A 13948-nucleotide genomic window follows, 5' to 3' on the forward strand; every position below is an offset into this window, starting at 1 on the left:
TAACAGACATTCAATAAATGACAACACTAACAAGTTCCCTTGATGGCTAAATACCTGATCGAATATTAAGAATATACAAAGGTCCTTGCTCTGTCTCTGGGACCACCTACCATCAAATAATTCTTGATAGGGTTCAACTACCTGTTTTTTCCCCCCAGTACTAAATAGGAGGGGAAAAGCTCAAGAGAAAACACTGACATATTCTACCAAAAGCTATACGTTTATTAACATAAAGTATTCAAACAGGTATCCAAGTTTTAGGGAGGTCATTTTGAATCTCAAATAAGAAATCACAATATTCACTATTAATTAAAAACACAAAAAGGTGGTGGTTATTCAATGGTTTCAGTCCAAAACAAAAATACAGAAAACATTTACTTTGGTGGATCTGTGTTGATGCCATATTTCTCCTTGAGAAGCTTCAACTGTTCTTCCTTTTTCTTTGTGTCCATTTTCTGAAATGCCTGAAATGTGGTAAGCACCAAAATTAAGTCACCGATCTAGAGTTGCATGAATTTCACCAACAGCACTAGCCAGAAAAAAACTCATACTACACTTTACCCTGCCTGGCACAGCTCTACACTGATTTCTGCAGGGGCTCTCCATCCAACGGGAACCATGGTTATACTTACCCTGTTGGCATTATAGTACAAAACCACCAGGTATCTGTTACAAACGTTGAATCCTGAGAGGTGATCACATGCATTCTTGGCATCAAAGATGTCTTCATAGACCACATAAGCTGTTCCTCTTGTTTCAGGTGTGTTTCCCCTAAGAGTTAAATTACATGAACCTAATTAAAACACACCTGCACTGACAGTTGAATACCAGCTGTCTTTTAAAACAGAAACCATAGAAAATGAAATAGTAATACATTTAGTAATAAATGAAATGGTAAATGAATAGTAATAAATGAAATAGTAACAAATTAAATTGAAATAAATTTCATATAAGTATTGTGAGGCCAATTTGAAAACCACTGGAGGAATTAAACACTATGAACATGTATGCTAAAAAAGCTTGTAATTTCTTGAATCAGGCAATTTTGTTGTCCGAGAACCAATTTCTAGTCTTAAACTGGAAAGTACAGATGTCGTAGCAATGTCTTTTATTAGTCAGCAATGTCTAAAATGGGGCTTTTATTACTGTGCATTTATGCAACAGAACCAGTACTTTATTTACCACACTTATCACCTGGAAACTAGTCCCTTATTTCCAAAGATTTTGATTTTTTCCCCTATTGTAATTTTAGTTTCAATTCTTAAATGCAAGATAATCTCAAATAATGTAGGAAATAGATGTTTCTCAGCAACATTTTACTAACATTTATTATATCCAAAAAAAAAAAAGGAGACCCATTTAGTCTGTAGAAGGGGGTGGCACTGGAGGGAAGTTCCTACCAAGAAGATAGAAAAATTATGGTAACTAGAAAAACAGCCAACTATTATCCTTTATGGCCAGGAAAGGAGGCCCTCCAGTGTAAGGAGCGTTAATGTAGTACAGAGAAATAATCGACATATATCACCGTATATGTCTAAAGTGTACAGAACGACAGTCTGATTTTCATATACTGGAAATGACTACAAGTTCCGCTAACATTTGTCATCTCCTATAGCTACAACAAAAAAGAAAAATTTTTTCTTCTCATGCCAAGAATTTTCAGATTTACTCTCTAAAAACTCTGTATCAAAAAGCAGTGTTGGGGGCCTCCCCTGTAGCGCAGAGGTTGAGCGCTGGGTTGCGAAGCTGCCTGCAGCCTCTGCAGCGCCGGTTCGATCCCTGGCTGCTCCCCGGCCACCGGAGGAGGGTCCCGCATGGCATGCAGACCTCTCCTGCCGCCTGCTGCTCCCCTCAGCAGTGTACTTTGGTCCTTCTGCCTGCTTTGCTCCCCGCTCTGGCTCTGGTGAATTCTCTCGCCCTCCTGTGCTTCTTACTGTACCCAGTGCTTGTATAAATAAATAAATAAATCTTTAAAAAAAAAAAAAAGGCAGTGTTGGGCCCAAATGCCCAAAAATAGATGATTGGATCAAGAAGATGTGGTCCATATACACCATGGAATATTACTCAGCATTCAAAAAAGATAAACACATGCAATTTTCAGCAACATGGATGGAGCCGGAAGGGATCATGCTCAGCGAAATAAGCCAGAAAGAAAAAGAAAAATACCGGATGGTCTCACTCACAGCAGGAATCTAGAAAACTTAAATAAGGGACCAGGAAAAAGAATATAAGAAAGAAAATATCAAAATCAATAAACAACTCAGAGACACTCTATGGGGGGCGGGGAAAGGAGGGATTGGGGTCAAAATAAGGGGGTTGTAATTGTATGGGGAATATAAAAATAAAATTTAAATAAAAAAAAAAAAGAAAATGCCTACATTGTACAATAATGAAAAATGATGATGTAACAAATATATAAAATAATTAAAAATAAATAAATTTAAAATTAAAAAAAGCAGTGTTAATTATAGTCATTGCATTATATATTACACAAGTATTTATTTGTATTATAACTGAACGTTTGTACTTTTTGACCACCTTCCTTCAATTCTCTCTTCCCTACTTAATTGCCCCAGTAACCATAAGACTGATCTCTCTCTGAATTTTTGCTTTTTTTTGTTTTCGATTCCACATCTAGGTTAAGTCACGTGATACTTGTCTTTTTCTTTCTGACTTATTTCACATAGAATGCCTTCCAGTTCACCCATGTTATTGCAAATGGGAGGATTTCCTTTTTCAGAAAATAACGGAATAATATCCCATTATGTTGCTTAACGACAGGGATACATTCCGAGAAATGCATCATTAAGGCTGCTGCCCTGCACAGCCTTTGGTGGCCCCACTGTCAGTTATAAGTCTGAGATTACAGAACACTGAATCTTTTTTTTAACGACATTTCAAAAGTTTCAATTAAGACTCACACTCTGATTTGACGAATAGGTCCATATTTCCCAAATATATCATACATTTCTTCAGCTGTGATTTTGTATGGTAAGTTTCGTATATACAAAATCCGATTCACTTCAGGTGGAAGGCGAATCTAAAATGAGAAATGTATAGTCATCATGAGCAGGGGCAAAAAAGTGCTATTGTTTTAAAAAATTCTGAATGATACATAATTCTTAAAAAGGCAAGAATAAGAATCATAACGTGATATTACTGAAAATGACAAACTCCTCCAAAAATCAATTCATTTTAGGGGAGGTTATTAGTAGAAACTAGTAAGGGGCTACTACAAAACCCAGGCTTTCAGTCTCAACATCCAAAGTCTTAAAGTCCTGAATGCCTCAGGCATGTGCAGGAAAGCGTGCAGGGAACTGTTGCTGTTTGCAAGACTATGAAACTCTCAGGTCACCCCTGTGATGAGCCTCGGAGCTTTTCAGGAAATTGTTGATATCAAGGATGTCTTCTGTCTTTTACAGCCTTTTCCTCACAATTAGCCTTTCCTGGCCCTCAAGCAAGCAGTTGTTTATGTCCTGCCAATCATTTCACACAGCAAAATACTTATTTGAATGCTTCTTCATTTGTTCAACAAATATTTACTGAATGCCTTTTTTTTAATGGATATATATGCAGGCCAGGTTTTAGAATTACCTAGTGAAGGAAAAAAGAAAAGTTTTCAGCTTTCCCCGAACTTATTAGCGCTCTACTTATTATCCTATTTTGCTGGTTTTCTTTTTTTCCATCCAGGCATCTGGAAAGAGGAAACCTATACTCACTGCCTCGTATTCTCTACATCAATCACCAATACTCACCGACCTCGTACAGTCTAAGCACACTCTTTTCTAAGTGCTTTTTCTCACTAAGATCTTTTAGCTGCATAACATCTCTGTGTCTTCTGACACTTTCCACTACTACCTTCTTAATCACACTTGACACTATTTCCTTGGCTTTCTCCTCACGCTGCTTAGGCCCGTATTCTTTACCATTCAAATAAGATCTTCCACGGAGTTTTATACTCAACATTCCTTTCTCGATCCTTTGGGATCCAGATTTTACTCCTGTGCTCTTTATTAACATATTCAATTACATACTGGACACTAGCTTGCTCAATAACTGATTGACCTGGCAACTATATCAGGTGTTATAAATAAGAGCATTATATAAATAAAATATTTATTCCCTGCCTTCAAACTAGTGGTGGTGACAAATGGTAAACAAGTTTCAGATTTTAAGTTTCAAGGTTAAGTTCAGAGATCCAATGATCACAATATATGTCTCAAGTAAATTTGCTTCCTTGTTCTGCAAGACACTATATTACACTTCCCTTTCTCTCCTCAAATTCTATCACTACTGTTTCTAACACCTGAGGTGGGCGGTGTCCTCTTTCCTGCCCATCACAGGCTCTTCCTGTGGGTCTGCTAGATATAAGCGCCTGTTCAGCCACCATTATGGTTATCTGCAGTTCTGCATTCCTATACAAACGTCAGAACTGTCCAGTCACAGTCATATGAGCCAAACCTTACAAGGTGCCTTTCATATCAATCAAGAGAAGAAAGCTTGATCACTCTGGGAAGGGTATGCATCAAGAGGTACGACCGGGAATGCTCAGGGGGCCGAGGACAGATGTATGATAAGGGACCCCAGAAGCTGATCAGTGGAATGCCTTGTTGATAAGGTTAGGACTGTGGCCGGGGGTTTGGGGTCTAGTTTCAATTACAACACTTGGTCATCAAGCTGATAACATGGTCAGCAGACTCGTGTCCCCCAAGCCCTAGATAACATTCCTGAGTCTCACCCATCCTTTTCTCCTTGTCCTCCTAATGCACATAGCTGATGCTCTATGATTATTCTAACAATGAAAACGGCCAAGATCTTGCTCTCAGCAGCATCCTGCCTTGTGCAGCCTCCTCTACAACTCCCGTGTCTTTGTCAGTGTGGTGTTGCCCCACGCAACACTCCCTTATTGGAGAAAACAAAAGTGAGAAATGATAAATAGGCTAGATTCATAGCACTAAACTCATCAATCCATATTCATCCATATCCACCTACTTCTCATTACTATACCAATCCCTCATCTACTCCAAACACCTCCCCAGCTTAATCCATTTCTCTGACACCACCTACGTCTCCCACTCTACTGGATGGCTCCACTGGCATACAAATACACACTATGTCACACATCTTAAAAAAAGAATAAAAGACAATTATCAATCAATTCGTCTACTCCCTGTTGACTCAAAATCTCCAGGTAGAGGGCCTCCCCTGGTGGCGCAGGCAGTTGAGCCCAGCGCTGTGAAGCTGCCTGCAGCCTCTGCAGGGCCAGTTCAATCCCGGCCGGCCAGCGAGGGTCCCACATGGCACAGTAGACCTCTCCTATCGTGCCCGCTGCTCCCCTCAGCACTGTGTTTCAGTCAATCTGCCAGTTTTGTTCCCTCCTCTGTCTCTGGTGAATCCTCTCACCCTCCCGCGCATCTGGCCTATATCCCGGTTCTTGTATAAATAAATAAATCTTTAAAAAAAAAAAGAAAGAAAGAAAGAAAAAGAAAACTCCGGGTAGAGCCAGCTGCATTTTTTCCCATCCTCTTTTCATTCCACCGCAGCCAAGCTTTCATCCCCGAGATTATCATCAAGGTCACCCACCTTTGCCCCCTCACAATGTCTAATTATCTGTTTTCATCATGTCAGCATCTTACCACTGACCACCCTCTTTCTTGAGATACTGTTTTCCAGTTGCCAAAACATCCCACTCTCTAACATTATAATGTAGGCGAAACGCTTTTCGTTTTACTCACTGCTGTAGCCCCAATACGTCGTCTAGCGTCTGGTAAACAGCAAGTGTTCAATCACTGCAACAGGTAAATTGCTTTAGAGCTCACAAGTCTGCCACAAAGAAGGTGCTCAAATATTTTGTCGAATTAAATCGTTAATGGATCCCAGGCTCCAACTACCATTAAGTAATTTTATTAGGGGTTTATCTACCGACTTTCAGGTCGAGAAGGTTCTGACGCCAGGTCAAGCAACACTCACAGACGCTAGGACAGGAGACTGCGGAGCCGCGAGACAGGAGTAGGGGCGGGCGTGGGGCCAGGGCCTGGAAGGATGGGGCCAGGCGGGGACTCCCTCTGACAGGACAGTGACTGCAGGCCTTCCCCGCCGGGGGACAGAGGGACACCCATGCTCCGACCCACGCCGAAGGAAACGTGCAGGAGCTCAGTCCTCCGCGGCCCGGGGAGGCCCGATACTCACATTCGCCCTCTTGGCCGCTTGCATCGCCATCTTGGCGGGCCGGTGCGGTTACCACAGCAGACCAGGGCTCTCGGGACTCCTCCGGGGCTCCTCAGGCGCCCAGCGCTCCACCTCGTCGGAAGCAGGACATCAACATCCAGGCCCCGCCGGAAGCGGCCTTTGCACGCCGGAACAGCACCTTCCCCGCCGCGGCGCGCTGACGTACATCCTCTTCCGAAAAGACTCCCGGGCGGAAGCGAGGCCAGAAAGGTCCCCGGCGCTTCTGAGCGCCGGACCGGAAGAGGCGGGACTTGGGTGAGAACTGGGCGGGGTTCCGGCCGCGGGGCCCGAAACCGGAAGCAGGCCGGGGGCGGGGCCTGCGGGGAGGGCGCGGGGCGGAGCCGCGCACAGGTGAGTTCGGAGGGGGCGGGGCCTGGCGGGGCACCCCAGGATGCGGGGAGTGGGTGGGGCTTCAGATGTGAACTCTGGCGGGACGCGAAACAGCCCTGGCGGTGACTTTGCAGACGCTGTACCTGGTCCCTGAGACCCTGCCCTGGCAGAACCCCTGAAAGTGATCATCAGTTTATCGGGCCTCGCCCGTAGATCCCGCAGTGACGCGCGTCCCGATTCCCCAGGATGCGCGCCGGGGTCACCTGCAGTGAGCAGGACACCCTTCTTCTAGTCCACCATCTTCATTTCTTTTTTTTTTTTTTTTAAGATTTTTTTATTTATACAAGAGCTGGGGTACAGGCCAGAGGTGTGGAGGGGAGAGAGGATTCCCCAGAGACAGAGCTGGGAGCAGAACAGGCAGATGGACCCAAAAAGCACTGCTGAGGGGAGCAGTGGGGGAGTGTGGAGAGGTCCGCTGCGCCTTGTGGGTTTCTCCCTGGGCCGCCGGGAATCCAACCCGCACTGCAGAGGCTGCAGACAGCTTCAGAGCGCTGTGCTCAACTGTCTGCGCCACCGGGGAGACCCTCTTTATTTCTTTATACCAGTTCTGCACGGGTCAATTGATGAGGCGGGATGAGGGCCTGAAGGGAGGGGAAGGCCTGTGTTACAGGCTAACATGGGTAGTGCCTGCTTACTGTACTGTGAATTTCCTCCAAGTTTGCTCTGGGCAGGCCTGAGTTAGTCTTAACCTGCATTGCCCCATCCTCCTTCACTGGGGCAGCTCCAGGATGATTTTGCCTATGTTCTTGTTCGACTCCATATACACATGGGCCTCTTGGATTTCAGTCACTGGGTAAACTTTGTCCAGAACGGGCAGGAGACGCTGGGGTCCCTCCGTGGAGAAGTGAGGCAGGATTTGTTCCGTGAAAGCCTTTACCAACCTTTGCTTGTACTAAGATAAAGAAAAGGAGACCATCAGCCTGGACACATCCTCCCCTTGCCACTTCCCACCCTGCTTAGCCTATTTGCTTTCTCTGAAATGTGTACATGTGTGAAAAAGTGTAACAGGTGGTCCCCAGGGAAAGGGAAAGTTCCAGGTCCCCTGTCCCACCCAAGGAAGGGTGTAGCTGAGCTGGGAGAAGAAGATATGGAGATGCAGAGCAAGAAGGAGACTTGGAGTTGGTGATGGAACAGAGAGATATGTGAAGAAGTTGCACCTGCTTCTGGGTCTTGGACTTGTACCAGGGACTTGAGGAACATGGAATATTTGAAACAGAAAATAGTTGAAACAGACGTGGGTGAGAGACCTGTGGGGAGGTTAACAATGGCAGCTTATATATTGATTTTGATTTTCTGTTTTCCTTCTGGCCCTCCTGTCCCTTTTATATGGGTCCCCACCAGAAGGTGCCTTAGACTTGTGTCAAACCTTTGGGCCTCAGCAGTCCTGCATAGGGACAACCCTGTTTGTTTGGGCATTTACCCACTAGGGGATGGCTAACTTTGGGTGCTTGATTTGAAAATTATTTTATATATTCTTTCCCTTTTCTTATTTTTATTGCACACTAATTGTATTAAAGTTCCTTTCCCTTAAAGCTCTTACCCACTAGACTATGTTTTGTCTTGATGCGGAAGACGGCAGAACCTAAAGCGGGCAGGTTTGTGATTCCTGGGGTGCTCTTCACCCTGCCCAGTAACAAAAGCACACATGGGTACTAAAAACCTTTCCCTACCAGCATGTAAGTGTATGCCTTCAAATGTGTAAGCTCTGTTCTGAAGCGTATAGGAAAATATTAATATCACCAACAGCTTAAAGATTGTTTTTAAATAAAGGCTATAAGCAGGGAGCAGCCACAAACAGGACTCACAGAGAGCTTAGTTCAAAAGGGAGGCTTAAGCTTTGCTATCCCCCAGCAGGTGTGAAACCACATGTTGGGAAACATTCCCAAAGCTGCGCCTGCTAGAATGCCACACAGAATGCCACACGGATTTCACAATATAATCTGTTGAAGGCTTACTCACCTTACTTACAAAAGAGGTATTTTAGTTCACTGAGAATTCTGTCCTTGAAAACAAAGTCTTGGGACAATTAGAAATATTTTCTAATATGGTCAATGCTTCGTTCAGTCTGAGGCCAAGTTTAAATAATAAATGAAGTATTAGCTGCCCTATTTCCAAGATGTTGAGGCTTCTGTTGACCAATTTAAATTAGTTCTGTGTAATTGACTTACATATTTACAAATATGTAAAGGAGACAAATTTCTACATACGCTCCCTAATTTAAGATGTGACAGAGCTTCCTGAGCTTGTGTAAATAAATCATATTTTTCTGGGTAATAGTTAATCATATATTTTCTTTTCACTCATCATTTACCTTTTTGTCTCTGGATCTCAGTAGGCTGGTTATCAGATTTCCGCGTTTAAAAAGTAGCTTTGAAAACAGAGGTCCACTGATGTTAGCTCCTCCCATCAGACCATAGAGAATCCATCGACCATCAAGAGCCAGGCAGTTGACATTTTTCTCCCAGTAGGATCCGCCTATGCAGTCTAGAATAAGGTTGACTCCAGCACCTTCCATATGAAACACAGAAAGCTTAATGCAAAATAAGACTTGACATATTTGTAGATATATGGGTATAAATAAAAACAGGTACAAGTGGTAAATCTATAGATTGAAATAGAAGTGTTGCGGTAAGCAGAGTTTTAGTTAGCTGAACTCTATCATACATGTATGCTACATAGTTCATCTTTTATGATCCCTAGCCACAGCAAGATGGAAATTGGCAATACCATGATCTGGTATCTCCCCTGACCCCCACATAAGTAGAGAATGGCACCGAGGCATGGGTGAGAACAGAGAAGATCTAGGCCAGATCAGGGCAGGCTAGGGTTTGCATCTAAGTCATGAAGGATCTGCACTGGGCTGTCTGAAATGTAACTTTGCTGGCTTCAGTTCTCATCTCTCCTTTTCAACTCATGGAAAAATGGAAAGGGATGAACCAAAAATAAACAGATTTGTCTTTGGAATACAGAGGCATGCACTTCTACTCACTCTTTTGGGGAGCATTTATTAACGCTACTATGACCAGCTCCAAAGTGGCCTCTGTTCCATGCCTCGTGTTAACTCACTGTGGAGTGACTGGTTGGGAAGAAGAGGGCCTGGAAAACTTGCCAACACTGCCTTTTCTAAAATATGGATAAGGTGTATCATGTACAAGAATATACATGGAAGCCATCTCTGTCCTAAGGACTCACCCACCTGTCTCCATTAGTCAAAGATCAGAGCACTGGATTTTGGCCAGGCCAGGTGATATGCATTTAGCAGAGGGAAGACAGATCCAGGGCACTAGCAACCTTGAGGCTGAAGAAGATTTTATTGTCATCTCTGAAATTCCTGCTGAGCGACAGAAGTTGTTTACCTTTGGTGAATCTCAGTGTTGCTTCAGAAAAGTCCACTTCTTTGTAATTGAATCCAGCAGCTGCCCCAAGTTTTTCTGCCATTTGAAGTTTGTGCTGGGATCCAGCTGTGACCAGCGGAATAGCTCCTGCCATCCGGGCAAGCTGGATGGCAGCCGTGCCCACACCACTCAATCCTGCATGGATCAGCACAGACTCTCCAGCCTGAACATTTCCTGTGACAGAAAGCATTGGAACCATTCTTTTTTTTTTTTTTTTTTAAAGAGGCATGTTTTATTTATTTATTTGTTTGTTTGTTTTGTTTTTTTTTTATACATGGGTGAGAGAATTCACCAGAGCCAGAGCGGGGAGCAGAACAGGCAGAAGGACCGAAGTACACTGCTGAGGGGAGCAGCGGGCGGCAGGAGAGGTCTGCACGCCATGTGGGACCCTCCTCCGGTTGCCAGGGAGCAGCCGGGGATCGAACCGGCGCCGCGGAGGCTGCGGGCAGCTTCGCAACCCAGCGCTCAACCGCTGCACCACTGGGGAGGCCCCCTGGAACCATTCTTTACTTTGCGACTGCTACACATTCCCCACACAGGCATATTCTACCACTAGCGCCTGGCCCTGGCACCAGCAAATGTCAAATCCCTTGCTTTCAGAGACCACATTGACAATTTGTTTTGTCTTATTGTCTCTGGTCAAAGTGGGAAGCCTTTTGAAACAGTTATTAGCAGTCAGATCCATATAATCTCTATTTAATCTGTGAAATAATACCAGAATGTATATCTCTGAACTATACCTGAATAAGTAAGATTAGCCACCATTCCAACTGTCACCACCTGGAGCCAGTCCCTGTTCACTCCAAAACTAGCCTCCACTTGGTCACACTGATCCAGGAACCCCACACAACCCAGGATCTTTCTAAAATGAGCTTTCCTGATGTATTTTCTCCTCAAAATGTAAAGTGGTTCTCAGTTGGCTTTTGCATCAAGTTCAGACAAGCTGCCATTCAAGACCACCATCATCTAGTCCCAGCCTCATCTCTTCACAAATGATAGTCATTGTGCTTCATAATAGAGAACCAACATCACTGGGACACTTTCTTAAACCACCCTAGCATGCTTCTGTCTGTCACCCTTCTCTTCCAAAGAGTTTCTGACCACCACACCAACTTTCCCTATCATGAGCTTCTGTTGCAATAGAGATGGCCATCCTCCCACTGCAGTGGTTGTCTTCATTCTTATACATGTGTGGTCTTCCTGATTACATTGAGCTCCCCAAAGGCAGGGGACAGTCTTCTTAGGCTCCCTTATGTGAGTTCTTGGCTAGTCTTGGTGGGATTGGGGAGTCAACTAAATTGCCCCTTCTAGAAGCTGCATTAGGGATTCGAGAGAGAAGCTCAGCATGAGTATGAGAAGCTGGGGCTACTGCTGGCTATATGTATGAAGATGTGCACAGGTATTCTGTTAACTCTGAGTTTCAGCCTCAACATCGAGCCATTACTAATGTGGTATAAGGATCTGATAATACTGATGGCACAGTTGGGTGGCAGATGGGTCTGGATGTAGGTTGGGCTAAAGTTGCCACGGGGCATGGTTTGGAGGTGACTGAGTCAGGACGGAATTGAGCCAGGGTGTATAGAGTGTATAGAGTAAACAAGGAGAGGGAGAATGGGGGAAGGGGAGAGGATCCCTTACCCAGTAGATGTAATAGCTGGAAGGCAGTGAGCCAGGCCTCCGGAATGGCTGCAGCCTGGGACAAGGACAGTCCCTCTGGATGGGCATGAGGAGCCCTTCAGGGACGGTAACATACTGAGCCTGGCCCCCACCGGACAGCAGAGCCATGGCTGGGTCCCCAATCTTCCAGTGGCCCTGGCAGCCAGGCCCCAGCTCTGCCACGTGCCCAGATGCCTCGAGTCCCAAAATGCTGCTGGCTCCTGGGGGTGGGGCATACTGGCCTTGTCTCTGCAGAGAGAGGAGCACACCAAATGGTGAGCAGGATCACAAATCTGTGGCACCATCTCTGGTCCTCTTCCAATAGCTCCTCTTTTTTTTCAGACAGAAAATTCAGGATAAAGACAGGTTTTGTAAGTCAGAGAAGAGAAAGGAGAGGTAATTTATTTTATGCAGATATGCGCTATGTCACATAATTAGGGTATGTCACAACTGGTAGGGTCCTTTGGCTATCTCCCTTAAGGCCCTAGGATTGCAAATGGGGAAACTGAGGCCTGGGCAAGGAAATCCTTGTCCAAGATTGCAAAGCGGGACCAGGAAGCCTGCTGAAACTCTGGATTCCTTAAGGATAGTTCCAATTTATCAGGCACCATTCTCTGTGCTTACCCAGCTATTCTCAGAAGGCTCTGACTAGAGGTTTTAGACCAGAGGGGATGAGCTAGGAGTGTGCAGCAGAACCCTTTGAAGGGATTTTTCAAAATACACATGCCTATGTCCCTGCCTGTTCATTTTTTAAGAGTGTCCCAGGTGATTCTGGTGCACATTTCTCAATTACACCAATGCAGCTGGCCCAGTGTACCACTTCACATGGCAGAGGAGCTTAGAGCACTGCCCCCTGCTGTTCTGGGACCCTCACAGGAAAAAGTGCAAACTTTGGAGCCATCAAGACTTCAGCTTGAATCTCAACTCCTCTTATGTTGTGGCCTGGGGGTCCTGCTTAACAGGTCTGACCCACACACAGTTCCTTCTCTAGAACACAAATGGTGACTTGAGGAGTAGACGGAGCAAGGACACCCACGCCCACACCACCCACCCTCCTCAACAAATGGTAGCGCTCCCTGCTTGTCTGGAAGCCTGCGCTGACTACAGATGGACAGGGGGCAGATTCTGCTTTGTAAACAGTCCCCTATTTTGTGCACACAAGGAGATTAAGGGGTTCCATGTTGCAGAAGCTCCAGCACGCCTTCATCTCTCTGGCGAAGGCTTATTGGAGGCCCTGGGCTCCTGCCCTGCCCGCGCCGGTGTCGGATGCCGGGTACCTGCAGCAGGTCCGCCCGGTTCAGGGCGCTGGCCACCACCTTCAGGAGGACTTCGCCCTCTCCCGGGCTCGGCTTGGGCACCTTCTTCAGGTGAAGGTTTTCTGGCCCTCCGGGCGGGTCGAAGTGCACCGCTAGCATGTTCTCTGCGGACACGTGGGCGAGCTCGGGCTTCCTCTCCGCGCCCCGCCGGCCCGGCCCCCGCGCGGGCGCCCCGCCCCCGGCTTCCGCAGCCGCCGCGCCGCGCCGAGGGGCGGGTGTCCGCGTCGGGGTGAAGGTGCCCAGCAGGTGGCGGTCGGCCGGCGGCGGCAGGTCCCCGGCGCTCGAGTGGGACTCGCCCTCCCGACCCGCCGGCGTGAGAGACCCACTGGCTCCGGCCGCCCCCCAGGCGCGGCGCCCTGCGGACTCCCGGGCCCTCGGGGGCCCATCCGGGCCGGGCCGCCTCGCTCGGGGCGCGGGAGGGGTCGCCGGCCGGCCGCGCAGGGTGGGGCTGCCCCGCCCGGCCCGCCCGCCCCCTCCGGCGGCCTCGGAGCGCGAAGCCGGCGCCGGCACGTCGGCTTCTCCCGTCCTGGGAGCCCCCGAAGCCGGTGTCCCTCGGCGCGGCGGGGGCGCGTCTCCGCGCTGCGGGCGGGGGCGCGGGGTCCCGCTCCAGGGGCCCCCCAGCTCCCGGCGGGCGCCCCCCTCCCGGCGTCGGCCCCGCGCCCCGCGGCCGGGCTGAGTGCGGGGACCCGCGCCGCGCCCCCCGGGTTCCTGGGGGGCGGGGAGCGCCCCCCGGAAGATGCGCCCGGGCAATGCGTAGGTCGTAGAGCCCACGGGGCCTCTCCCCTCGCACGGGTGCGGCAGCGTGGACAGACGACTGCTGCGAAGACCGTCCTGGGGGATGCTCAGCCGCTTTTCTGGCCTTTATTGTTCGATACCCGCAGCCCTGCGACAGCAAAAGTCCCCAGACACCGCCGGGGCTTGACTGCCCTGCCGGAGTCTCCGGGCTGGAAGAACCCCCCCCGC

General features: G+C 47.5%; 2 protein-coding genes across 2 annotated transcripts; both read right to left on the reverse strand.

Annotated features, from left to right (window-relative positions):
• Positions 1 to 374: 374 nt before the first annotated feature.
• Positions 375 to 6219, reverse strand: SF3B6 (splicing factor 3b subunit 6; the record flags this gene model as incomplete). The annotated part of the gene is made up of 4 exons (XM_084235815.1): positions 375 to 464; positions 633 to 771; positions 2922 to 3040; positions 6190 to 6219. 4 exons carry the CDS (start codon positions 6217 to 6219, stop codon positions 375 to 377), a joined length of 378 nt encoding a protein of 125 aa, XP_084091941.1.
• A 1108-nt stretch (positions 6220 to 7327) lies between these two features.
• On the reverse strand, positions 7328 to 13084 carry TP53I3 (tumor protein p53 inducible protein 3; the record flags this gene model as incomplete). The annotated part of the gene is given in 6 exon segments (XM_084234513.1): positions 7328 to 7510; positions 8930 to 9126; positions 9975 to 10187; positions 11652 to 11732; positions 11735 to 11918; positions 12947 to 13084. Coding segments are annotated over 6 exon segments (996 nt in total).
• Between the last annotated feature and the right edge of the window lie 864 nt (positions 13085 to 13948).

The sequence above is a fragment of the Talpa europaea genome (assembly GCF_964194135.1).
Source record: "Talpa europaea genome assembly, chromosome: 6".
Lineage (NCBI taxonomy): Eukaryota > Metazoa > Chordata > Mammalia > Eulipotyphla > Talpidae > Talpa > Talpa europaea.